The 27,370-nt window shown below is 44.9% G+C and overlaps 1 protein-coding gene across 1 annotated transcript; it reads left to right on the top strand.

Annotated features, from left to right (window-relative positions):
• Positions 1 to 24,777, top strand: NTMT2 (N-terminal Xaa-Pro-Lys N-methyltransferase 2). Its single transcript, XM_077825340.1, has 4 exons — positions 1 to 154; positions 9,874 to 10,049; positions 20,933 to 21,182; positions 24,503 to 24,777. The coding sequence occupies exons 1-4, from the start codon at positions 1 to 3 to the stop codon at positions 24,775 to 24,777; spliced, it is 855 nt and encodes a 284-aa protein (XP_077681466.1).
• The last annotated feature ends 2,593 nt before the right edge of the window (positions 24,778 to 27,370 follow it).

The raw sequence follows: 27,370 nt of genomic DNA, 5'->3' as shown, positions 1-27,370 counted from the left end.
ATGGATGGTAAGGGAGCCCATTTAGCCTTTAAGTCACGCTGGCGCAAGACGGACGAGGAGCTCTGTCGGCACAGCATGTCTTTTATCCTGCACAAGGCCATACGAAGTGATTTCTTTCAGAGTTACCTCTACCTGCTGGAGCGGCTTCCCCTCGGTGAGTTCTCTGTGTGTGTCTGTCTGTGGACAGTGCCTAGTGCATTGTGCAAGCTACCAGAATACAAATAAATTGATAATAATGATAAATAGCTCTGCTAAGCCTTAGCACAGACAATAAGGTGCTATACAAGCCAGTCTGTTCTATCCTTCAGCTACCACTGATCTGGCATCACAGTTTATTGTATCTTGGTGCCACAATGATAAGCACCACAGAAATAGATGGATTGGCAGATGAGATCTACTTTGCTTGCAGATGCAGTTAATGCTATTTTTTTCCATTTACAATTAAAATAAAAAATGTGTTGTGAGTTTAAGGATGAGAAGCTGCATTGTGTGTGAGTGCGAAAGAGAGAGAGAGAGAAAAAAAAACTGGAGCAGACATGCTTTGCTTTCTGGCTGTCAAATGTCCATATTTGTTATCTTTCCAGATGTCTGTATCTTTGATCCAAGTCTTGCTTTGCAGAGTGGAAAGGTGCTTGCGAAACAATGCTGGGTGGGTCTGTTATCAAGAGTTTGCTATCCTAAATCTCTCCCACAATTCACTCAATCCAATTATTTATTTAGTTTCAAAGTACTTCTGGAAGGAAGTGTTAATTTATGGCCAGATTTCGACAGGAGCTGCTGAATGCTAAGTGCCGAGCTACTTTTTTAGGAAATAGTGCTGAAATAGGATCTGCGCTCTACTGAAATGTCTGGCCCCGAATATGTAAGGTTTAGGATGTCCTACTCCAATTCCAAAAAGCCACAATTGTCCTGATGACAATCAAAAAGAAGCCAGGTTTTGACTTAGGACTGTATTATTTTAAGATGGTCATTTTGCCAGCTGCATACTGCAGGCTATGCTTAATGTTAGAATCACATCAGTTAGAGATAGAAAGAACCTTTAAGGTCACATCTTGTTTATCTTATTGGCAGGGCATTTGTTCTTGAGGGCTTCCTCCACATTCACAGGCAACAGATCACCTTTGCTGAACATGTGCACCTGCCATTGACACCAGGGGGAATTCTGTTAAAGATCAAGGCATTTATAGGTCTCTTAGAGAGTGGAGGTAGTTCTGTGTTTTGCACTATTTCTATAGAGCTGCTAAACAGACAAACAAAATGTGCAACCATCTGACGTGTCCCATAGAAGATAAATTCACTTCACCCTAGTCATTCTGCGAGGATGAGAGGGAATGGGTAAGAATGTTGTGGGGAATCTCAATAAAAAAGAAAGTTCTTCTTAGTTATAGCCTTACATAATTCCTAAAAGTCCATTACAATGCTAGTCCTTCCCTTTGTTCTGAAAATAAGTGCAAGGTATTAGAAACTCAGCCAAATTTCTGACTGTTTAGTTGTCCAAAATAACTATGAATAGACTCTTAGATTTTAAGGCCTCAAGGTATCATTATATCATCTAGTTTGAGTTCCTGTATAGCACAGGCCACAGGGTTTCACACAGTGATTCCTGCAACATATATTTTAGAAGGGCAACCTCTTGATTTAAAGTTATCAAGTGATGGGAGAATCCACCCGGTCCCTAGGTAAGTTGTTCAAATGATTAATTACCCTCACTGTTAAAAAAAAATTGTGCCTTGTTTCCAGTATCATGTCTAGCTGGTTGTCTAGCGTCAGTGTCCAGCTGTCGGGTTGGTTAGCCCTTTGTCTGCTAAGCTGAAGAGCTCTCTGCCATCAGGTATCTTCTCCCCACAAATATATCTGCAGACTGACCAAATCACCTCTTAGGCCATGCCTACACTACCTGCCGGATCGGATCCCTGATCGCTCTACCGTCGACTCCAGAACTCCACCACAGCGAGAGGCGGAAGCTGAGTCGACGGGGGAGCGGCGGCCGTCAATCCCGCGCCGCGAGGACGCGAAGTAAGTGATTCTAAGTCAATCTAAGATACTTCGACTTCAGCTACGCTATTCTCGTAGCTGAAGTTGCGTATCTTAGATCGATTTCCCCCCGGCCCAGTGTAGACCAGGCCTTAGTTATGCTAAATAGATGGAGCTCCTTTTGTTTTTCACTGTAAAGCAGCTTTCCTAGTCCCTGAATCAATCTTCTAGCTCTTTTCTAACCCCTTTCCAATTTGTCAATTTACTGTCAGTTTGTCCAATTTAGCAACTCTTTCTGCTGTGTCTCTGAGCAAGGAGATGAGTGGTGGGCTGGGAAGCATGTGGCAGCTCCAAAAGCCAGGATAGTATTACTGTTTCAAGTTCAGTTCCATGGAGAACATAGCACCCCATGTAAAACGTCTAAGTCTGAGTCACAGCATCTGTGGTTAGATCCAGGTCTCTCTTCTTTAACCTCAATATTACACAAAATGACAAAGCCCCTGATTTAGCAAGGCCTTAAGCATGCACCTAGCTTTGCACAAGTAGTCCCATTTCAAGGTTAGAGCAGCCTAGGGTCAGGAAGGTGCAAAGTTGGTTTAAAGTTAGCCGTCATTCACCCTGGGCTATATGTCCTGTTCTGGACCTCAGAGAGGTGCAGCATAGAATCTCACCCTAGTGTTACATGTGAGCTGAGCGTATTCAGTGTCTAGCCAATTTACAAGAAATCAACATGCCATTTTTCCAGCCAAAAATAAGCACTTTTTTCTTTGTATAAATACGTTATGGGAGTGAATTTAGGCCCCAATTTAGCAATGCACTTAAGTGAGTGTATAACGTGAAGCACATGAGCAGACCTGTGGACTTCAATGGAACTATTCAGATATTTACATTTATGAAAATACTTAAGTGTTTTGCTGGATCGGGGCCTTAATGCTGAGCATAGGTCCTGGAACTAGGGGTGCTGCAGCACCCCCTGGCTTGAAGTGGTTTCCATCATATACAGAGTTTACAGCTTGGTTCAATGGCTCTCAGTACTCCTACTATACAAATTGCTCCAGCACCCCCTGGTGCTGAGGAAGTATGATCCACTGCAAAGAAAACAGCATGCTGTCAGTTTGTAGGGCTAAATATTCTGGACCATGAGCCCCAGGTCTCTACGTAAAATTGGTTCTTTGGGGATGAACTTTACCTTTGGACAAAAAAGGGCTTAAGTGGCCCCTAGTCTTGTGCCCGTCTGCTACACAGGGGTAAAATTCACCCAGGGTTCTCAAATGTGTGTTTAAAACTGATGCACCAAGCATTGGCCACATGATGCATTTTAAAGTGGGGGCTCAGCTGAATGGACACAACTGAACTTGTTCTCTGTCTCACAGAAATCGGTTTGAGTCACAAAGACAGGCTCACAAATGCAAACTTCTGTTCCCATCACACAGTTTTAGAAGAGTGAACCCCACAGCTAAGAAATATGAGATATTATGTCTGAGAGCAGGAATGCCTCCAACACTAGGTTGCTACCATTTCTTTGATCAGAGCAAGGGCCCTTCAGAAGTTTGGGAAAGAAACTCCTAAATTGATACCTAAGAAAAGAATAGGAGTGCCAATTTAGACTTTGCAACGGCAAAAAGTTTAGGTAAACGTTCATTGGTCTAGCTCACAGGCTTGGAATTCATCTCTTGGCCACCACTTTGCATCCAGACCATGTTGGTACTGACTACAAATCATTAACATCTGATAACTGTTCAGTGACCTTTACAAAATGAATTTCTGATCTCAGTCTGCTTTCTAGTGAGTACTTCATAACCATCGCTGCTTGGACTCCTTGCCAGCAGCTTCAACTTGGAGACCAAGAATGTATAGAAAAATGCTACTTCACTAGAAACATTTCTCACACCCCAAAAGTAGCTATATGACTAGGTAAGCTATTTACCTCTGAAAACTCTACACATGAAAAACAGCTACAGCCCTTCACATCTCTGAGGCTAAGGGGCCTGAGATCCTGGCCTGGATGCTGGATCTCATTTTACAGCTACACTGCAATAAAACATTGGATCAGTAAATACACTTCCTCATTCACTTCTAATCAATTGTTCCATAGCAATCAGCCTGATCAAATTGTAGGTTATGACCTTCCCTACATGCACAGAAGGGGAGGACTAACATGAAAGGAGCTGTGGTTGGTTTGATCATCAAAGCTTGTCACTCCAAAACTGCACCCAAGACCTGGTATTGTCCTTTTATCTGGAATAGTTCCTTGGGAATATAGGATATCGACAGGGGACATCACATCAGGGAGTGTTCAAATGTTTGCCTAGGCTCTCCACATTCACATTTGGGGTCATTCCTCACTTCCACTTGTCATATTGTCACCACTCTTTGCCCCCCTGCTCTTGCTTGGTTTAGCATACACCAGTGTTTTTGCTCTACATCAGTGCTTGGATCCTGAAGAAACCAGGTTCTCCAAGGTTACTGGCATTTCCTGACATTTTGTTACTCTGCAGCCTTCCACGGTGTTTTTTTGGGGGGGTAAGGGATTTTGAAAGGCAAAGCTCTTCCTGGAATTCAGCCTCTTGGGTGAAGGAATGTGCCCACACAGTGGGTGTCTTGGATCATGCACCTGTTTTTGTCTCTCCTTTTTACTGAAGGCATCCCATCTCACTGATGGCAGTGGAATCCCAGTGAGACAGTATACAACAGTGTAGGAGTTGGTTTCAAGGTCAATGTGACAATCGTACAACTGAGTTCCGATTCAATTCTGTGTACATGGCTCAAGTGTGACCATTCTGGGCACAGTACTCCACAGCTGAGTAACACAGGGCAAGACTGGTTGCTCAGAGTATTTTGGGGTCCTATTTGTGTTGGCCAGTTTCTGGAGTGCACAATTCCTGGAGCTCACTTTTTCAGGTTCTTGTGCTCTTTGAACGTCAGCATTCTGTCCAATGTGACCACAGGGTACTCCAGATATCCAGAGTGCTCAAGGATTGTATCATCCCATGATATCTGCAGTTTTCCTTGGCCTGGTGGTGTTTCAGGTGGAAGGTGCACACTTGTGTCTTGCTAGGCTTAGCATTCAGGAACCAAGTACAGCAGATTTTTCAGGTACACTCAGGGAGTCGGTTAAAATGCGCTTAGTGTCATCAAATCTTTCCACCTGGGAAGTTATGCAAAGATCATCTGCCTGAATTAATCTTTGCATGTCAGGGAATTCTGGTTGGTCATTTGGGTGGACATTAAACAGCAAGGGTGATAGCACTGAACCTTGGGGCAATCCCTCCCATTGTGCTACCCATCAACTTTTATGACCATCCATTTTGGCAAAGAAATGTCGATTTTTGAGCAGGGAAGAGGTGACCAGGACTATCTGGCTCTTCTTTCCAATTTCAACAGCAGTGCATGATGGTTCACAGTGTGATATGCAGTTGACAGATCAACAAATACAGCCTCTGTAATTTTGCAGGTTTTGAAGCCATTTTCAATGTATTGAGGTAGGTTTGCAACTTGGCCACAGCATAAATATCCTGGTTGGAAACCAGCCTGGGCATCAGCCAGCTGCTCTTCCTCTATGAGCACTATTCTAACTATTATCATCTGCTCATATAGTTTGTAGGTTGAGCAGAGTAGGATATTGGGCAATAACTCTTTGCAGGGTTAGGGTCTTTATGTGGTTTGAGTAGTGCAACCCCTTTGGCCTGACTCCACAGCCTGGGTGGCTGCGTTAACACTTGCATAGCGACAAAGAAGTGAAATAGCCACTTCTGTGCTCTCGTCCCAAAGTGTAGCAATGATTCATTAGCTATACCATCGAGACTAGCTGCTTTCCACTTTTCAGGGTTTTCATGGCTGCTGCTCATTGTGGGCTTTGTTGTCTGAGGAGTTAGCAAAGTTCCTGCTTGATTGTTTAGTTTTATACTTTGCTTTGTGGGCTGGTTTGTGAGTTGGGATGAGTTGGTGTGTAGCTTGGTTGGGAGAGACTATGGCAACGCGCTTTGGTTGTTGTGCATCGGGGTTCAGCTTGCGAATGGTGGCCCATTCTTTTTTGCTATCATTTCAATCAGCTCCCTTCAGTGGTTGTGCTGCTCATTTCCAATCTCTCTCATAAGCTCACTGGTTTCTTCACTGAATGGATCCAGGTCAAACAATTCTGAATCTCTCTTATATTGTTGGCTTGCCTGTTCTGAAAGCCCAGGTGTATGTAGTCTCCAACATCACTTAGGGATGTACTTTTGGGCACACTTTCACACCAGGGAGACAAGTTCGCCATAGTGCTCATGTATCAGAGTGGTACTACAGATGGATACATTAGTTCAAAGGTGAAGCTTTCCCAGGAAGCTTTTCTGAAGTAGAATCTTGGCAGGTACTTTGTTTTTGGGTTGCACTGCAGCCTCTATTGCCACTTGTGCTTGTCCATCATTGCCATAACCTCCCTTCTGAAGTTGCCGGCATTTTCAGGGGTCACAAAAGCTAGATCGGGATTGTACCCCTTGTTCCATCCAGTGCTTTGGAAGGCACATTTGTCCTTGAAGTCATAGAGCAAGGTCAACTTGTTAGTTGCCACCCCCTTCTCAACTTCCCCCCCTTCGTTGGGGAATCCTGAGATGATGTGACTGTTGAAATCGGCTGGGACAAGACATGGTTTTACAGCAGTGGAAGGTCAGTTGGCCATGCAAACTGTTCACTTGGTGGTTTGTAAACAGAAATTGCTGCCATGATAAGTGCTTTTGTACCATGGTGCTTCACAGCAGTGTTTTTCCACCAGTCTTTTGTCACATAAGAGTATTGTGCCGCATAAATGTTGCTTTTGATGTTCGCAGCTATATGCATGCCAGGAGTGTTTGGTGTTGTTGCCTTGCCGTGTGTCTCTTGCAAGCACATAATATCTGTTTTCATGTCAGATAGCATTTCAGCCTTCTTTGCAGAGAACCCCTCCACATCAAAATGGACAGTTTTTAGTGCCATTTTTGGCTGAGAAGTTTATGTCGATATCTATGTCTGAGTCTTCTATTGTGGTCTTGGTGGGTATTGTCAGATTTGGTCTCTCTCCTGTTTAGCTGCAATGGGAGTCATGACATGAATGTATCTGACACGACCCCTGGTTGGCTTGATGAGTGGGCAAAACCATGAACTGCACCCCTCTGGGATGTGGTGACAGTAGAGAGGGGAAGCCAGAGGGTGGTGTGTAGCTGAGGGTCCATGAGAAATTCAGGGCCAGACTCCAAAGATCTGAGATCCTGAGCAGCATGTCACTCCCCTGTGATCCCTTTCATTGGGGTCACACTTTGAGTGTTACTGCTCTGAACAGTAATATGGGCTGCCCCTTGCACACAAACCTCAGCCCTGAAGCACAAGCTGCATGTTCATTCCTCTCCTTTCCATCCATCAGAATATGAAACTCCGTCTGTTGATAAGCCCAATAAAATTGCTCTAGAAATCCTCAATGGAATCTCTTAAGTGAGATCTTGTAAAGCGAGTATCCTGGGGCTCAGTTCCACTAGCCTCATCAGCAGTGGTTGCAGTATACAGAGAAAGGGGATACAGGAGTAGAAGGGCAACAGTCCCTGCAGCAATGGACGACAGCCAGTGGATCCTTCTATTTCCCAGAGTCTGACAATCATCATGGTCAAGATTTGCAGGGGATCCACTGCCACCCCCTTGATTTTTCTTCCTTTAGTGAAATGTTTCTTTGGAATATGGAAAATAACCAGTGGAGTGTGTCAAACCTGGGTTTGACCCTTGCTGGGCTCAGCACTCACTTGTGGTATAAATTTCTCAGGCATAACATAAATGTGTAATGGATTAAAGCTTTAATAGTATCCGCTCGGCAGTCAGCTTAAGCAGGTGATGACAAGAAGGGCTGGTAATGCTGCTTTTGTTGGATAAAGGATATCCCTGGCATGCTGCTAATATGTAACCCAAGAGCACTATTTTGCTCAAAGTGGTCTTTAGTGGTAATTATTCCCTATTTTACTTCCTTTGCCCCTCCCTCATTTGCCTCCAGGATGTCATTCTGGTGCTCAGGATGGGCAAGCACACACTTATTCCCCACTGGGCTCCTTGCCTTCAGTAAATATAGACCATGCTCATTCGTGAGTTGTGGTCTACTCTGCTCCTCCACAGCACAGTCTCACTTGCCTGTTCAAAGCCCAGGCAATAATTATTATCAATAAAGGTGCAGTACACGGAAGACAAAGTCATAACAGTTGCAAGCTACATAAACTGCATTCCTTTTCCCTCATTTTATTTATTTAGTCTACAGGGAAATCTGTGTTTACACTGTGGCTGAAGGTACCTAACCAGACGGACATTTGGCACTTCCTCACTTCCAGTGCTGCACATGTATTGGAGATGCACGACCTATAGTAGGCCTGGCCACATACTGCAAACTGCTCACGAGTATTTGTTCCAAATCTGTACCAGCATTAGATTCATCCCTACCTCCTTGTTACTTGCTATTCAAAGGCAGTCGTGTGATTGGGTCTTCATTCACAGGAATGTTTGGGAACAGCTCTTTTTCATGCAAGAAAAAGCTACATTATCCGCCTTCAAAGCCCTCCTCAAAACTCTCCTTTGCATTGATGCCTACAAAAAAAAAAACTTGACAATGCTTAGGCAGAGACCACTTTCTCTCATGCTGATCAATGTTATCTCATTGTTTCCTCGTATTCCTATCTGTCTGTCTGTATCTGTCTGTTGTCTTGTCTTTTATTTAGATTGTAAGCTCCTACAAATACTCAGAAAGGGTAAGTACGAAAAACCCTGAACATTTAGCACAGATCTCAGTTAAGGAAAGAAAAAAGGGAAAAGTATCAAATATCAAGTTGAGAATTCATGTTTCTTAGACAGCTGCAAAGCTACTATTCTTGGTTACCAGCAGACCATGTGGTAGTAATATAGAGCCCAAACATTTAAAAACTAAACAATGAAAATAGAAACTCCAAACTCTAGCACCTATTGTGTCACCCTCATCAATTACACATCCCTCCTCCTTTCTGATCTGTGGCAGATGAAAATTTAGGGATTGATGCGCCACCACCTTGCACCTTATTTAGGGCCGGACTGTGCAATTAACCCCAACACCGGTGCCAAGCAGGAAGAAAATATTACAGAAAGTCATAGAATTCTTCACTCAGTCACACCGGTGGGACCGTTTTACTCCTGCTTGGCACAGACTTTGCACGCTTATAATCAACTACACAGGGTGCTGGGCCTTGGACTATACAAACCAATTAGCTTCATCTTGGGGTACCTGTACACTGCAATCAGAGGTGTGACTGCAGCACATGGAGCCATACCGAAGCTAGCTTTGATCGAAGCAGCTCAAACAATAGAAGTGAAACCGCAGCAGCATGGGCTGTACTTGAGCAACTGGCTCAAACTGTTGGGACTTCAATGCTATTGCTATTCAAGCTAGCTCGAGCAAAGCTAGCTCAGGTAGGTCCATGTGTGCGCAGTTATCCCTCTGATTGCCATGTAGACATACTCATAGTCTAAAAAGTGGCACTGCACAAATGTTAATGCGACCCACGGTTCTGCTGTGTAGCAAACAGCCTCTATGGGTCTAATTTGCATGTGTGTTTGCTCTCAAGTCTGAAATCTACAATTTTGAATTAACATGGAGCCGTCTGGGAAGGTAGGGATGTATTTACACAAATGGGCCCTGACCCTGGAAGGTGCTGAGCGGCCTCAGTTCCCATTGACTTTAATGCGAGTTGATGGACCTCAGCATCTTGCCGGAGCCAGTCCAGAATTAATCATTCTTTTAATTAGGAAGAGAATTTTGCAAATTGTTGGTTTATTTCCACATTCAAATATCTTACATGCGTGCACACACACACTAATAAGACACCCAATCAGACCACGGAGTATCCCATTATAAATAAATAATAATACACTTTCTGTTTGCAGTGAAACTTTATGCTTTAACGAGCGAAGTGATCAACGGCGAGATGCAGTTCTATGCCAGAGCCAAACATTTCTACCGGGAGGTGCCAGCGACAGAAGAGGGCATGATGGGAGACTACATCGAGCTGTCCAGTACAGACATTGAATCCTCCAGGGAATTTCTTAGAAAGTTTATTGGGGTAAGTCATCCGCTCCAATCTTTGGCAAGAAGCAGGGCTCATGTCTCATAATTCACCTGCATCATGCCCAGTCCTTCTTCAGCTCTTAGGGCCTGATCCTGCAAAACACGCCATGCAGGTGGACCCAAGCACTTGCACAGAACCCCAGAGTTCCACAGAGGTTATGGGGTGGTTCTATTTGTAGGATTGGGGCCGTACATAGGCAAAAGTCTCACTGGCTTCAGTAGGAGTTTCACCTGTGTAAATGCTACAAGGTCAGACCTGGTCCGTTCTGTAAAGTGGACATGATATACCAAATCAGACTAATATTCCAGCTAGCCCACTACCCTGCCTCTCTCAGAGTCTGTTTCTAAATGTTTCTGAAGAAGTTGTGAGACATCCCACATGATAGGCTGGGCCTTTTTAGGTCCAGGGCTTTTTCAGAGACCCTTCTCTCTTAAAAGTCTTTCCAATTACGGGACACTTGCTTTCCAAGTCGTTCAAATTAGTCTCTCCAGCATGGGGCACGGCTACTTGCAGGTTTAAACTAGTGTAAATAGTGGATTCTCTGTAATTTGAGATCTTTAAACCATGATTTAAGGACTTCGGTAACTCAGCCAGAGGTTAGGAGTCTGTTACAGGAGTGGATGGGTGAGGTTCTGTGGCCTGCAATGTGTAGGAGGCCAGACTAGATGATCATGATGGTCCGTTCTGACTTTAAAGTCTATGAGTCTATAGAGGTCTGGCTTGTCAATGAAGGTGAAGTAGTTAAACCCTAGGTCAGGGCTTATCTCCAACCTCTCCCTGTTGTAGTTGGCTTATACCTGATCTGGAGGGCCCTTGCGTGTGGCAGAGGTTTGCAAGCCATCTTCCTCCTGGCAGCTCTGTTGCAAGCATTGCTGCCTCTGAGGCCCAGCTGCCTTCCTCTGGTTACCACCCTTTCCTGTGACAGATTCTCTCTTTTAAGCTCATTTCCTACACATGGCATAGAATCATAGAATCGTAGAATATCAGGGTTGGAAGGGACCTCAGGAGGTCATCTAGTCCAACCCCCTGCTCAAAGCAGGACCAATCCCCAATTAAATCATCCCAGCCAGGGCTTTGTCAAGCCTGACCTTAAAAACTTCTAAGGAAGGAGATTCTAACACCTCCCGAGGTAACGCATTCCAGTGTTTCACCACCCTCCTAGTGAAAAAGTTTTTCCTAATATCCAACCTAAACCTCCCCCACTGCAACTTGAGACCATTACTCCTTGTCCTGTCCTCTGAAGATGCACCTATTTAGTACTGGTTGAGCCCAGAGGAGCTCGTTAGCGATTTCCTGATTGGGATAGGGGTGTGCCGCATCCCACCCTCTATTAGGCAAACATGGAATAAGCTGCCCATAGAGAATTTTTTTTCCTAACCTCAGTCACTTAGGGCCAGATTTTTAAAGATATGTAGGTGCTTAAAGATGCAGATGGGCATCAAGGGGGGATTTTTCCAAAGCACCTCGCTGAGGATGTGTTCATTATCCATACCCATGTCTTAAACGTTTGTGCAACCTGCTAAGCTTTCGGCCTCAGTGATATCTTGGGGCAATGAGATCCATGAGTTAATTAGGGTTTCTATAAAGTAGTATGTTCCTTTATCAGGTTTAAATATATTGGGATGGAAAGTGGTGGTATTTTAACAACACAGAACAACACTACATAGCAATGTAGGGCAGGAATTGAGGAAGAATATTGTACCCAATAGAAACTACTGGGGGAATATGTCAGTGCAATAGAATTGCCTGAACTGGTAAATATGTATTAGTAATAATAATAATAAATTATTAATTATTAGGAGTAGTACACTAGCACCTAGAGGTCCCAAAACAGATCAGGACCTCAGGGTGTTAGGTGCTGTACAAACACACAATAAGAAATACTCCCTTCCCTAAAGAGGCAAGGGATGGGAGGAAGCGATTTGCGCAAGGTCACAGAGGAGATCAGTACCAGAAATCAAACCCAAGTCTCCTGACTCCCACACCACTGCCCAATCCACTAGACCATGCTGCACTTATATAGTTAGTTGTGCTCCTTCATATTAAATAAGTGTCTAACCAATGGTCATAAAATTGCGATCGAGAGTAGCAAAATAATTTTTCATTTCAGTCTTCTCATTCTGGGTGGTGTTGCAGTGGGTTTGTTCCGTCTCTGATCAGCATAAAATCTGATGACTAACAAGTCCCTTGTATTTTAAAGTCTCTGCTGCTTTGCACTGAAGGTAGCATCATACTTTGGCTGAGAGGCCGTGCACTCCAGTTTACTGCTTACAGTCCTAGGAGCCAAGAACCCCTGCATTTGAAGTCCAGCTGTGCCAGGAAGGAACGGAAAGTCCCGCCGTTCACTGAGCTGGGCCATTGTTATGGGCATTGTAAGGGGACTCGGCCGGGGCTCGTCCCTCTGCGGCGTGGTGGGGCACCACACGTCCTTGCTACACCCTCTCTGCTGGGTTGGGGAATACCCAGTCTATGGCTCAGTCCTTCAGGCAGGGACTGAGCAAGCAGTACAATATAAGCCCCGGCCCTGGGTCAGGGCTGGCAGCAAACAAATAGTCACAGGTTCAGGCCCTCAGACAGGGACTGAGCAAATAGTTCAACAGCAAATCCCAGGCTCCTGGCTTTGAGCAACCAGGGAGAGGGGGAGACTGCCACCCACGAGGTGTGTGGCAGGGGGTCGCAGGCCCACCCATTCCACTGCATCCCAGCCTGGGGCCCTAGCAGCGACAGAAGGCCTGCTGCTGTGTCAGTGGGGATCCTGGCAACAACACACTGACATTGGCTCTGGCAGCGCTGCAGCCAGACTAGGGTCGGCTGCCCCCGGGCTACTTCTGGACTCCCCCTCGTAGGGTACCTGGGTCAGGGTGGTATCCTCAGAGGGTTCCAGCACCATGGGTTCCTCCAGGTAGCTGGCAAGGGGTAGGCTTGGCAGCTCCTCTGGGTAGCTGGCGAGGGGTAGGCTTGGCAGCTCCTCTGTGCACTGGTCGGCATTAGGCATTGGCTGGTCCGGCCAGTCCTTGGGTCGGCCGCGGATTGCCAGGGTCTCCCAAGCCGGAGCCAGGCCACAGGCACCTGGCCTCTCCGGCAGCTGCCACCCAAGTGAGCTCTGGGGTTGGGCTTTTATACTTCCTGTCCTGCGCCTTGACCTCTAGGGGGCGGGCGCAGGATCCACTGGCTCCACCCACTTTGGTGTCTGGGGAGGTTCTTCCCTCTGCGGGGTGGTGGGGCACCACACCGCCTCACTACAGGCATACATTTATTAGTGGTCTGGTAGAGTCTGTGGGATACTAGTATCATGCTTTATCAACAATAAGCCTGGCAGGATGCCTTCATACCTTAATGGATCTTGTGGTCATTGGGCGGTTCGCCTGAAGTCTGCTGTGCCATCTGTCTGGGCTGGAGCAGCACACGGGGGAACACACAGATGCAGCCAAACATCTGCCCACAGAGGTGAATGAAGGAGTGAAGTCCAAACCTGAATAGGCCACAATTCTTGAAAATTCCTGCAATAGACCACACACTTTGTGTGGCCAGCCTATGTAAATATCCAGGAACCAGCATCATTGATCAACCATTACTTGCATCACCACGGACCAGCTGCCTGGTTTTGCTGATATACTCTGATGCTTGCTTGAGTATGCAAAGAATAGGACTGTAAGTGTTATATCTAGTTCCAGCTTAGCTTGGGAAACCCTTCAAATAGAGCTGGTCACAGTAGACACTGCATGTAATAGCCCTCTCCCTTTTACATTACAGGCAAGGTCATCTCCCTTGCTAGTGCTCTGCAGCCTCTAGTGCTTGCATTTGTGTGTTGATTTGCTCTAACACATTTCACAGGCTTTTTTTAATGCCCAGGAGCCATTTTTAAGGTTGAGATTTAAGAACTAGGAAGCTTTTGATATGTCAAGTCCTGATTTTTAGGATTCTGTGTTATTTCCATCCACTAAATGGCTCCCTGAGGTTAAAAAAGGCTAATGATAAGCCCAAAATATAAATACTATGGCATTCTGGTATATCCCGGCAGAAGCCCCAGCCTAATGCTTTATAGGTTGTCTGAGAGATAGAGAATTCATCCCCAGCTTTTTGTTTTAAAGGTGTATGTATTATTTCCTCAGTATTCTTGGATATTTCCTTGTTGAACTATTACTACTATTAGTTACTTGTATTACGGTAGCACCTAGGAGCCCCTTGTGCTAGGTGCTGTATAAACACAGAACTAAAAGTTGGTCCCTTCCCCAAGAGCTTGCACACGAAGTAAAGAAGTGAGACAAAATAAAATGTACAAAATGCGCTAATACAGGTGGATAAAAATAAACCAAGAGACTCATACTTAATGGGAGGGAGAAATCTGGGAGACAGTAATACCAAGAGAGACCTATGGGGAAAGCAGCCAATAAATTACAGATGAATTTACAAGACGATACGACTGAAAAAAAAAATCTACATTTCGGTCTGCTTATATGAAGGCATAATGTAATGGGGTAAAGAGATAATAATTCTTTTTGTATAGCTCTGGTGCTAATGCAGCTGGAATATTGCACTGACTTCTGGACAGTTGGTTACCAGCAAAATATTGACAAAATGAAGTGAGTTCAGAGAAGAGGAACAAAACTACCATTGGTTGGGTAATAGAAGAAAATATACAATGAGTTCATTAGTCAGTAAGGTGCCCTGCACTTCATCAAATAATATAACCAATAAACAGTATTCAAACAGTGCTGATAAGAATTATCAGGGTGGTTTGGAAGAAAGGGTATATGAGGATAAAAGAGATTAGCTTGACCAAGTAATGACTGAAGGGAGACTTGCTAAGAGAGAGGGATTATTTAGCAAGGTACATAGGGTATAACATGGAGATAATGGGATGAAAATAAGAATGGGAACATATAGGCTGAATATCAGAAAAGTCTTTCCGACAGTATTAGGCTGTGTAATAACTTCCCAAGGGAAGTAGCGGAAGCTTTGTTGCTTGGACTTTTGAAATTAGAATGGACAAGGTGCTAGAAAATGTTCTGTAGACACAAGCAGCCATTTGCAGGATGGGGACAAGAGGTTCTAATAGGGATTTTTGTATCTTATCTTCACGTTTCTCACAGATATTTATAACGTGCCCATTACCATGTATAGTGAGGGGGCGTGGCCTCCCTCTGAGAGTGTTGGGGAGAAACCACTCTCCACCACTGGTGGATGGAGCCAGGCAAGCCACACCCCCGACCAGAACCAGAGGGGCAGGACAGGAAGTTTAAAAGGCAGGCCCTGCTGCTTAGTTATTCAAGAGCTGGCGAAGGAAGCAGATGTTTCTTGCCTGATGCTGAGCCCTGCACCTGAGTTGGAGCTCTACAGTGCTGAGGACCCAGAAGAGGTGCTGGAACTGTTGACTGACCAGTACCCGGAGGAGCTACTGGGACTACCACTGTACTTGTACCCTGGGGGGACAGAGGAACCCCAGGAGATGGAGGTACACTCAGGAGGGGTAGTAGGAAGTAGCCCAGGGACACCAGAGTCCGGTTGTGTTGCCAGAGTCTAGGTCAGCGTGTTACAGTGAAATCGCAACTGACCCAGTGGCGGAACCCTCTGCCACTGTCAGGGCCCTGGGTTGGGTGGAGTAGGGTGGGTCTGGGTCCCCCTGCAGTTGTCCCACTCCTGGGATGGCCGCCTACCCATCTTAGGCCGGATGACCTGCTTTTGCTTACTTCTCGGCCCTGCCCGAGGACCAGAGCCCTGAGACTGCTAATTCTCTTATTGAGCATTGCATGTATAGGTACAACATAATGAGTGGGCATGGCCTCTCTCTGAGACTGACAGGGAGGGATAGCCACTAACCACTACATGATGTTATTGGCTCATTTGTTGGATCTGAACACCAAAGGATAGGGCATGGTCATTATTTTATTATCCAATGAATGCCAAATAGTTTGGCCTAGTACTCGGTGTATAGTGAATCCAAACCCAAATACACTCATGGCCCAATCCTCTGCCTTCTCTCTGCATCCCATTACTCCTAGAGCTGACTAAAGTCTTGTCATCAGAATGTTTTTTGACTAACATTGGCTTTTTGACCAAAATGATTTTTTTGTGTGTGTGTGTGGACAATTTTCATTTGGGTTGAAGTTTTCCAGTTGTTAGATGACAAAATGGAAATTGAATATTTTGCCATAAAAGTTTTCAATTCTCAGTAAAGTTTTTGGTGTCTGAACACTGAAAATTTTTATCAAAAATATTTTTTGATTAGTGAATTATTTTCCCTTTTTAATTTTTTGTTTGTCAACAAATTTGCATTGCAAATTTTTTTTAAAATACAAACTTTATGATTTTTTTTGTGGAAAAATAACTTTTTTTTTTAAACCAACTCTAGTGCCTCCCTCCTCATCTGCAGCTTTCCCTCTGAGACAGGAAGCAGTAATGGAAAAGTTCCTGTGTTCTAATCCCTTCTCTGCCACTGCCCTTCTCTGCATTCCTTTCCACTCCTCCAAAGCCTTGAGCAGCGACGCCATGAGCCTCTGCCATGGCTGCCTGTGATGGGCTGTATAAACTCTGCACTAACAGAGAAGGGGCTTGGGAAGCTCTGTGCACTAAGGTAACCCTGTCAATCATGCATGGGAAGCAGGAAAGCTTTAAAAAGGAGGAAGCTGCAATCTGCAAGGGGGAAGCCCTGAGAAGGGAGCGGCTGGAGTAGCTCCTGAAACAGCAGGAAGAACCTTCACTCCAGAAACGCCCCCAGCTCTGCAAGGAGCCCAGTGAACTTCAGGGGCAAACCCGATAGGTAAAGACTGAGGTGGCTACCCAGGCATCTCTGAAGTAAGGTGGTGCCTCTACCATTTCTGCTTTTCATTGATCTCAGGAGGGGCTTGTTTTGTGTTGAACCTGCATCTTTGCTTTCCCCCCCACCCATCAACCAAGCAGGGCCCACAAGGGCAGGACCCACAACAAGGACTAAGAGGGTGTGGCTTGTACTGGAGTAACCCCATGGTGGTAACTGGGTATGGCAAGAGTCCAGAGCCCCACTAGGGCAGTGCCCCAGAGAGACTAATTTTATACTGCCATGACCCTAGGAAGCTCCATGAGCACCTCATTCTGCTACTTGCCAGAGCTTTTGAATATGTACATCTCCTACAGGATAGCAGCTTAGGGGACGAGATGGAATGAGGGAACCAACCACTAGAGTGTTTTCCATTCAAACAATCCTAAAGCAAGGCTGATCAAAAGCCTGTCTGGCAAAACTGTTTGACAATGGAAAATTGGGTTTTCAACTCAAGTAAGGGGTTTTTTTTGGTTTTTTTTTTTTTTTGCAAAAAAGTGTCTGCTCTCTGTGGAAAATTTTGATATTTCATTAAAATACAGGGCACCTGAAATTCAGATCATTTCAGCTGAAAAGCAAAATTTTGATTAAAAATGGAGTTGCAATGGCTCATGGGAACTGTAGTTCAGGGGTGGTTCATGCTCACATTCTCCCCTATAGGTGGGCCTTCCAGGTGCGACTACATCTTCCATGATACACCACTTTCTCCCCTCTCGCTGAGGGAAGCGGGTGCCTCATAGGGAGCTCCTGGCCATGGTGCATCGTGAGAGATGAAGTCTGGCCAGACAGCTCTGCCTAACAGACAATGGGAGCATAAGGTATCCAAACTACAACTCCCAGGAGGCAGTGTGGTGCCATTTTCAATCAGAATGTTTTGGTTTTTGATATTGCACTGAGAAGCCAAAAATGAATAATGACTAATGTTCTTTGGCTAGTGAAGAGTTCATGGATCAGGCATTCTCCACAGGCCAAGAACATTCTTAAATAGCCAAAGAACATTTGTCATGTTCATTTACATGCTGTACACTAGGTGCATGGACAATGTCTAATAGTATGTAAATTAGTAGATACATTTACAGAGGATGAGACAGTGCCCTTACAAGGAAACTGAGATAAGAGGCAGCCTAAGGAAGGCGTTTTGTGACCCTGACTTCTCTGATGTGAATTTCCATGTGGCCTATTAGCAAGTCCTTACAGGCTGGGGACCGACTGGCTAAGTGGCAGTTTGGCAGAATAGGGCCTGGGGATTACAGTGGACGAGAAGCTGGATATGAGTCAACAGTGTGCCCTTGTTGCCAAGAAAACTAACAGCATATTGGGCCGCATTAGTAGGAGCATTGCCAGCAGATTGAGGGAAGTGATTATTCCCCTCTATTCGGCACTGGTGACGCCATATCTGGAGTATGGCATCCAGTTTTGAGCCCCCCACTACAGAAAGGATGTGGACAAATTGGAGAGAGTCCAGCGGAAGGCAACAAAAATGATTAGGGGGCTGGGGCACATGACTTATGAGGAAAGGCTGAGGGAACTGGGTTTATTTAGTCTGCAGAAGAGAAGAGTGAGGGGGGATTTGATAGCAGCCTTCAGCTACCTGAAGGGGGGTTCCAAAGAGAATGGAGCTAGGCTGTTCTCAGTGGTGGCAGATGACAGAACAAGGAGCAATGATCTCAAGTTGCAGTAGGGGAGGTCTAGGTGGAATATTAGGAAACACTCTTTCACTAGGAGGGTGGCGAAGCATTTGAATGGGTTACCTAGGGAGGTGGTGGAATCTCCATCTTTTGAGGTTTTTAAGGCCCAACTTGACAAAGCCCTGGCTGGGATGGTTTAGTTGGTCTTGGCCCTGCTTTGAGCAGGGGGTTGGACTAAATGACCTCCTGAGGTCTCTTCCAACCCTGATATTCTATGATTCTATGAAAAATTAGATCTGTTCTGATGAATGCATCAATAAAAAGCTATGCTAGAACTGGTTGGAAAATAGGGATTTTTCCTGTGGAAAATTTTGGGTTTACCTTGTGCAGGGCAGACACACACTCTTGCAAGTAAGGTCAGATTAATCTTCAGAAATGGACAAAGCAGGACCAGTAAAGTGAGTGGCTGAGATCTTTCCAGGCCTCTGTGTTTATTCTACAGCTACCTCATGTAACTAGATGCACAGCCGGTATATTTATAGCCATGATGTCGTCCTTGGGACTGTCCTTTGACCGTAATAATCTGCTGAATTAATCATTGAAAGGGGGCCCAAGAAGTGATGATATACAAGCCTCTGACATGATTTATTCTTAGTCTTGTTGAAGGAGGTTGTTTAATAAGCAGATAGAGCCAAATCCTTCCTTGATGTAACTTTTTTTGAAAGGTATGGAGTTACAGCAGGGATGACCTTGGCCCTTAGCTTTCGTTTCAACACTGACTTACATAGGAGAGGGGAGAAGGTGTTTACATTTGTCTCCAATGTGTTTTCTTTAAAGACAAATTAGGTTGGAGGAGTTCCAGTCTCACAGTTAATGCCTGCACACTGCTAAAATTCCCATTTTACAGCAAAACAGCAGGTTCTTAAGAGCCTATGTATAGCTAGAATAGAAGCTGCTGCTATAATTAAGCAAGAAAAACATCAATTAGAAACATCCTTTTTCAGCAGCTCATTGTTACTTTCTCATACACATACCTGTGGTGCTGAGATTGATCATGTCCAATCTCTGTACAGAGATGATGTTTTTTAAAAAATGTTCAGCAAAATCAATTTGTCCATTTTTGAATTCTATGTACCTTGTGGGGGGGAATACATTTTCCCCATATGATTCAATCCTTTGGGTGGTCAGAACTCAACCATGCCTGTATTGCCTTTGTTTAAACACACCGTGTTTTGCAGAGATTAAACGTATGTTTAAATCTACTGTTAAGATGTAGTTGTCTTCAGAGGACCATGGGGTCGGTTGGTTTTGTGACAGGTTGGTTTTGGTAGATGGGTAGGTGTGAATAGATGAGAACTGAACTTGCAAGGACTTTATGAAATGGGTGAATGTTTTAGGAAAACTAAGGACTTGTGAAAACTTTATGTTCACCATTGTGCCAGGCAAAAGACTCCCTGCTTTGTAGGAATGAGCACAGGGCTGGGATTTAGGAGGTCCCAAGTTCTAGTCTATTGTCAGGGACATGTCACTTAAACATTCCTTAATTAGGCCTTCCAGCATTTCTAGGCTGTATGCAAATATGGTTACCTACAGATGGGTAAACTGAGCACAGACAGGTTGGGTGATTTTTCCCAAGGCAGGGGCATAGCGACTGGAGGGAGACATGGCCCCCACCAACATTTTACTATCCTGTTGCTGGACAAGGTGGATGAGGTAATATATTTTATTGGACCATCTTTGGTTGATGAAAAAGACAAGCTTTTGAGCTACACAGGACTTGAAAGCATGTCTCTTTCACCAGCAGAAATTGGTCCAATAAAAGATATTACCTCATCCACCTTGTTTCTCTAATATCCTGGGACTAACACAGCTACCACAACACTGTAAATATCCTGTTGATGGTCATTTGTGGCCAATCTTGTCAGCTAACTTGATTCTTCCCAATCATGCCTGAACATGATAAAGTGCTATAATGTAGACAAGCCCCCACAGGGGAACTTGATAGAGCCATTCAAGTTAAGAGTTTAGTACAAGACCCTGTCCCACGGACCAAAACCAAAAAGGCATGCCACGAAGTTAATGACCAGTAAATGCAGGCCACCTGTGAAACTCCCTGCCACTGGGGATCACAGAGTTAATCATCTGGATAATTTTCTGTCTGGTAATGATATTTTTAGGTTTGCATGTTAAGCTTAGTCAGAGCTCATACATTAGACTGTAAGCTGATTGCAGCAGGGGACAGGGGAGAATTTCCTTCTGTGCTGACATTACCATCAAATTCTGTACCGCACTGCAAAACCAACTATGTGCACAATGCAGCGTTTCCTTTTCAGTGTCAAGTATAAAATTATGATGGAGGCAAGAAAGTGGATTTGATGGACTAATTGAGTGATCCAGCGATCCTGCTGGTGGTGCTATTTCTGGCTTTTAAATGGTTTTCTTGTACTCCACAGGGTCCTGGAAAAGCTGGCACGGAGCATGCCCTCGACTGCGGTTCTGGGATTGGACGGGTCACTAAGCATGTCCTCTTGCCAGTTTTCAAGAGCGTGGAACTGGTGGATATGATGGAGAATTTCCTGGCTGAGGCCCAGAACTATTTACAGGGCAAGAAGGACAGAGTAAAGATGTACTATTGCTACAGCCTCCAGGAATTCACTCCAGCCCCCCAAAAATATGATGTCATCTGGATACAGTGGGTTTCAGGTTAGTTCACCGTTTATATATTTAATGAACCATCCATATATTGCATTAAAATACATGTTCAAAGAATGTTGAGGTTGCAAAGTCAGGTACTCAAAAGTTAGGAAATGCCTGAATTAAGATTGCCTGGGCATAGGCACTGGCAAGGTACGGCATTGAGAACACAGAAGATACAAAAACAAGGAGTCCGGTGGCACCTTAAAGACTAACAGATTTATTTGGGCATAAGCTTTCATGGGCTAGAACCCACTTCATTTGATGCATTTCTCTCCATGTCTTTTAAGGAGCCCTCGGACTCCTTGTTTTTTTGTGGATGCAGACTAACATGGCTACCCCCTGATATTTGATAGGAGATACAATTTCCTTGTTTTCAGTTCTAGTGCACCATAGCAGTCCCCAGCTGCCAGGAGGAGCAACTGCAGGAAAATACTGTTGCACCTCTGCAGCCTTGGAAAGGAGCATGCTCAGTCACTGTTGGTGTGGCACATCATAGTCTGGTCATCATGTTTATTATGGTAGTGCCTAAGGACAAGCAAAATGGAGCTCCATTGTGCTAGGTGCTGTACAAACACTGTGCATTAGATGTTTTCTGCCCTGAAGAGCTTACAATCAAAATATACCAGACAGACACAGGGTCAGGGAAGGGAATACATTTTCCCCATAGGATTCAATCCTTTGGGTGGTCAGAACTCAACCATGCCTGTATTGCCTTTGTTTAAACACATCGTGTTTTGCAGAGATTAAATGTATGCTTAAATCTACTGTTAAGATTTAGCTGTCAGAATACTCCTGCAGAGTGAACAATGGCATTGTAGAAAATGTCACGTTAGTTCCACAACGTGTGTGTGGATTTACTTAGGAGGTGGATCAGCTGAGGGGAGGAGTGAGGGGGACAGGTCGAGGATGGAGCAGGTTCAGTGCAGATGAACTCTGCAAAGAATTTAGCTGCCAAATTTCAAGTTCCTGGTGGTATTAGGCTAGGCCCTCCTCAAGCGCCCTCGCAAGGAAGGAAGGTGCCCCGCAGACACCTGGCTTCAGTTTCCCTCCCAACTAGGGTGACCAGATGTCCCAATTTTATAGGGACAGTCCTGATATTTGGGGCTTTCTCTTATATAGGCACCTATTACTTCCCACACCTGTCTCGGTTTTTCACACTTGCTATCTGGTCACCCTACTCCCAACACTCCCTTGGGCTGAGAACACCCTTGTCATGGAGTAATTTATCATTATACATGTCTCAAAGGCATATAGCAAAGACCCATATTGTAACTCCAAACACCTCTGGCTCTGCCGCCTTTTGTCACTTACTTCTCCCTCAGTCCCCAATCTTCCTTCAAGGGGAGGGTTCCTGGGTTTGTCCCTATCATCCCCTAATGGAGTTCAAAGACTCAAACAAAGCAACAATGCAAACGGCAGCCACCCTGGGGTTAGGGAAGGGCTCACACCCCATCTGGGTTCTTTCCTTGCTCTGTGTATGGGACTGAAACCACAGGGCCCTCTAGGCCTTCCTTCACCCCAGCACTCACAGAGATTGCAGGTAAGTCCCCACTACTGCTCTGCAGGCCCTTGGCTTCCTTCATCCTCTGTTCTCTCCTAGTTCCCTGCCCCTTATACAGGACAGTGGCCACAGGAGCACTCCCTGGGGCTCTGGAGTTCCCACCACCCAGGAGCCTACTTCTGGCCTCTCTCTCCTTCCTGGCTCTCAAGCCTCCTCATATGTCTTCTGACCCCAGGTGCTACCCTGCCCTGTAATCAGCCCTAGCCAGGGCACACCTATTCAGTCACAGGACTGAGGCCCTCTCCCTTAAAGGGGCTCATGCTATGGTCTGAATTCCATTAAAGGGGCCAGTTCAGGTGGTGGTATAGTTGAGTGTATAGCCGCCTTCCAACTCATTGAGCTGAGTTTGATTCCTGGTCAGTGCAGCAGTGTGGCTTTACCAAGAGTCATGGTGGATTCTCCATCACTGATCATTTTTACATCAGAATTGGATGTTTTTTCTAATGGATCTGCTCTAGGAATTATTTTAGGGAAGGTCTCTGGCCTGTGTTATACTGAAGGTCAGACAAGATGACCACAATGGTCCCTTGTGGCTTTCGAATCTCTATGAATCTATAAAAAAAACCCTGTGACTCTGGTTCACAGCATGGGGGCATTAGAGCTGTGTAACGAAACATTTGTACACATTTTTTAACAAGGGAAAAACATCAGATTTTTCCCTAAACTTGGTTTTGGAAATGGCTGAACCATTTTTGCAGAAACTTAAAGAAAATTCACTCTGTGGCAGACACATGACATGGAATATTTTAACCCAAATGGTTAAGTTTGGCAAAGTTAGAAGCAACTGAAAACAGGGTCTTATAATGGAAACTCTTAGGCTAACTTAAGTATAGATGGCTCTATCAGCTGTACCTATAACACAAGTGACTGTGTTATTATCTTACCTGCAAATGCTGTGGAGTGAACCGTGCTTGCCAGGAAAAGAGGACAGGGTGTCAGGCTTCTCAAATACCTGCTGTGTGTGAAATAAAGCGGCAGTAAGGTTGTCCAAACTCTTTGGATCGTCCAGCTTCAAGTGCCCCTGCTGGCAGCTGAGTGCAACAAGAAAATGGCAAATTCAAGGGTGTCCTTAACTGCTTAGGGCCAAATCAAAAGCACAAGCCTGGGACATTAACATGCTAGCTACCATGTCCCATCCCAAATCTGAGCAAAGTTAAGAAATTAAAGCTGTAGGGAGAACAAAGTGGCTCATGGGGCAGGGAATCTAGATCATCTTCATTCTAAATAGGAACATGGCATGACTGTGAGCCTTTTAATGAGAAGTTTTGCTAAATGAAACAAAATGAAATAGGTTTAATCACATTGATTCATGTTTATGGAATGGGAAGTGACCTGTTTCAGATCATCTCATAGATTTAATGGTTGGGTGATTTCAGTGCATTTGGTGCACCCTTGCGTGTGAACGATTAACTCTTTAAAAACACCTCCAATGGCATGTTGACCCAATGGCCTGCTCCCAAGACACAACATCTGAGACTCTAAGGCCTAGTCTACATTAGAAAAGGTTTGGTGGCATTGCTATACCAAACCTTCCTAGTGTAGATGCAGCTTATACCAGCAAAAGAGTGCTGGTATAAGGAAGAAAACCCGGTGTCCTATGAGTCCCAGTCTCCTGCTCTCACCCTGAGAAACACTTCTGTTAGTTACTTTGCGTCAAATAAGTGGAGTATAAATAAGCTGATGAAGTCAAGCCCCAGCTGAGAGGAGTCCAATCAGATGCACTGGAATGGTGAACCACAACCCATTTCTGTCTCTTCACCTATAGGATACCTGACCGATAAAGATCTCTTGGAGTTTCTTATCCGGTGTCAAAATGGCTTGAAGGATAACGGCGTTGTCATTCTCAAGGACAACGTGGCCCGGGAAGGCTGTATCCTGGACCCATTGGACAGCAGTGTGATCCGAGACCTGAGCATCCTCCGGAGCCTTGTTGAGAAAAGCGGACTCACCATCCTGCAGCAGGAGAGGCAGGAGGGCTTCCCTGAGCAGTGTGTCCCCGTCTGGATGTTGGCCATGCAGAAGAACCCTGGCGTACCCTGAAGGGGGGATGTGTAGATGTGAAGCCCCTGAAACATGACTGATGCCCAGGACTTGTGATGAGAGGAAGCAGAGAAATGTCTCCTAAAATCCCACTAGTAGGATAGCTCTACTGCTATAGCTACAGGGCTCTGCTCCCTCCAAATGATCATGAGAGTAGCTGCACCTGAGCCAGGGCATGCTGGGAACTACCCTGCTCCCCAAACCAGGCTGCCTCGTCTTCACATCTTCTACTAATAGGCCTCCTCTCTGTGAGATTTCTATTTTGTTAAAGGGATAAAACTCATCTGTGAGAAAATAATTAGGCTAAAGCTTTCCAAAGTGACTTGAGAGTCTCAGATTTTGGGTGCCCCATTTGAGATGCCATAGCAAAGCCTGTTTTTTTTTTTGTTTTGTTTTTTCCCAGAGGATGGATGCTCAGCTCTTCCTGGAAATCAGGGCCCCTTAAGAAGATTCAAGTTGGACATACAAATCACTTCTCTTCTGAAAATCTCGGCTTAACTCCTTATCTGTGTGGCTAATAATACCTTAGATTATTGGAACCAAAAATGTCAGGAGTGTCTAATCTATTTACTGTCAGTTATGCTGTTTGTTTATTTGTTTTTTATTTATTTTTTGCATTTCCCTCAGTTTAGACAGTGAAACTAATCTGGTCAATTTCATATTTTAAGTCAATTTCACTTCCTTCTTCCCTTGCCCTAGAAGGATGCTGTTATATTAGGATTCTCAGCACTTCTGGGGAAAGTGTCAATGACAAAGACCTACATTGTAAAACGCTGTTTGCATTGAAAACTTTGCAAAATGGTTTCTATGTGTAATTAAGTTGCGGAAAACATTTGTTCTAAAACCAAAAGCTACATTCACAGCAGAAACAACAAGGAGCCTGGTGGTGCCTTAAAGACTAACAGATTTATTTGAGCATAAGCTTTTGTGGGTAAAAACCCCACTTCTTCAGATGCATGGAGTGAAAATTAAAGATGCAGACACAAATATACTGACACATGAAGAGAAGGGAGTTACCTCACAAGTGGAGAACCAGTGTTGAAAGGGCCAATTCGATCAGTGTGGATGTAGTCCACTCCCAATAATAGATGAGGAGGTGTCAATTCCAGGAGAGGCAAAGCTGCTTTTGTAATGAGCCAGCCCCTATTCAAGCCCAAATTAATGGTGTTAAATTTGCAAATGAATTTTAGTTCTGCTGTTTCTCTTTGAAGTCTGTTGCTAAAGTTTTTTGTTCAAGTATAGCTACTTTCAAATCTGTTATAGAATGTCCAGGAAGATTGAAGTATTCTCCTACTGGCTTTTGTAAGTTACCATTCCTGATGTCTGATTTGTGTCCATTTATTCTTTTATGTAGGGACTGTCTGGTTTGGCTAGTGTACATGGCAGAGGGGCATTGCTGGCACATGATGGCATATATCACATTGGTAGATGTGCAGGTGAATGAGCCCCTGATGGTGTGGCTGATGTGGTTGGGTCCTCTGATGGTGTCACTAGAGTAGATATGGGGACAGAGTAGGCAACGAGGTTTGCTTCAGGGATTGGTTCCTGGGTTAGTGTTTCTGTGGTGTGGTGTGTAGTTGCTGGTAAGTATTTGCTTCAGGCTGGGGGGCTGTCTGTAAGCGAGGACTGGCCTGTCTCCCAAAGTCTGGGAGAGTGAGGGATCATTTTCCAGGATAGGTTGTAGATCGTTGATGTGCTGGAGAGGTTTTAGCTGGGGGCTGTACGTGATGGCCAGTGGTCTTCTGTTATTTTCCTTGTTGGGCCTGTCCTGTAGTAGGTGATTTCTGGGTACCTGTCTCGCTGTGTTAATCTGTTCCCTCACTTCCCCAGATGGGTATTGTAGTTTTAAGAATGCTTGATAAAGTTCTTGTAGGTGTTTGTCTCTGTCTGAGGGATTGGAGCAAATTCGGTTGTATTTTAGGGCTTGGCTGTAGACAGTGGATCGCGTGATGTGTCCTGGATGGAAGCTGGGGGCATGTAGGTAAGTACAGCGGTCAGTAGGTTTCCAGTATAGGGTGGCGTTTATGTGACCGTCACTTATTTGCACTGTAGTGTCCAGGAAGTGGATCTCTTGTGTGGACTGGTCCAGGCTGAGGTTGATGGTGGGGTGGAAATTGTTGAAATCCAGATGGAATTCCTCAAGGGCCTCCTTCCCATGTGTCCATATGATGAAGATGTCATCAATGTAGCACAAATAGAGTAGAGGCTCTAGGGGACGAGAGCTGACGAAGTGTTCTAAGTCAGCCATAAAAATGTTGGCATACTGTGGGGCCATGCGGGTACCCATAGCAGTGGCACTGACTTGAAGGTGTAAGTTGTCCCCAAATCTGAAATGGTTGTGGGTGAGGACAAAGTCACAAAGCTCAGACACCAGGTGTGCCATGGCCTCATCAGGGATACTGTTCTTGACAGCTTGTAGTTCATCCTTATGTGGAATATTGGTGTAAAGAGCTTCTACATCCATGGTGGCCAGGATGGTGTTTTCAGGAAGATCACAGCAGAAACTGCTTGGGTGAGTCCCCTCATGATTCATACAACCATGAGGTCCTTTCTTTCCCACTGTTGTGGGTTTCACTGAGAGGCTGGCAGGCCT

Source organism: Eretmochelys imbricata, chromosome 8, assembly GCF_965152235.1.
Source record: "Eretmochelys imbricata isolate rEreImb1 chromosome 8, rEreImb1.hap1, whole genome shotgun sequence".
Classification (NCBI taxonomy): domain Eukaryota; kingdom Metazoa; phylum Chordata; order Testudines; family Cheloniidae; genus Eretmochelys; species Eretmochelys imbricata.
This window is presented reverse-complemented; position numbering and strand designations above follow the sequence as displayed.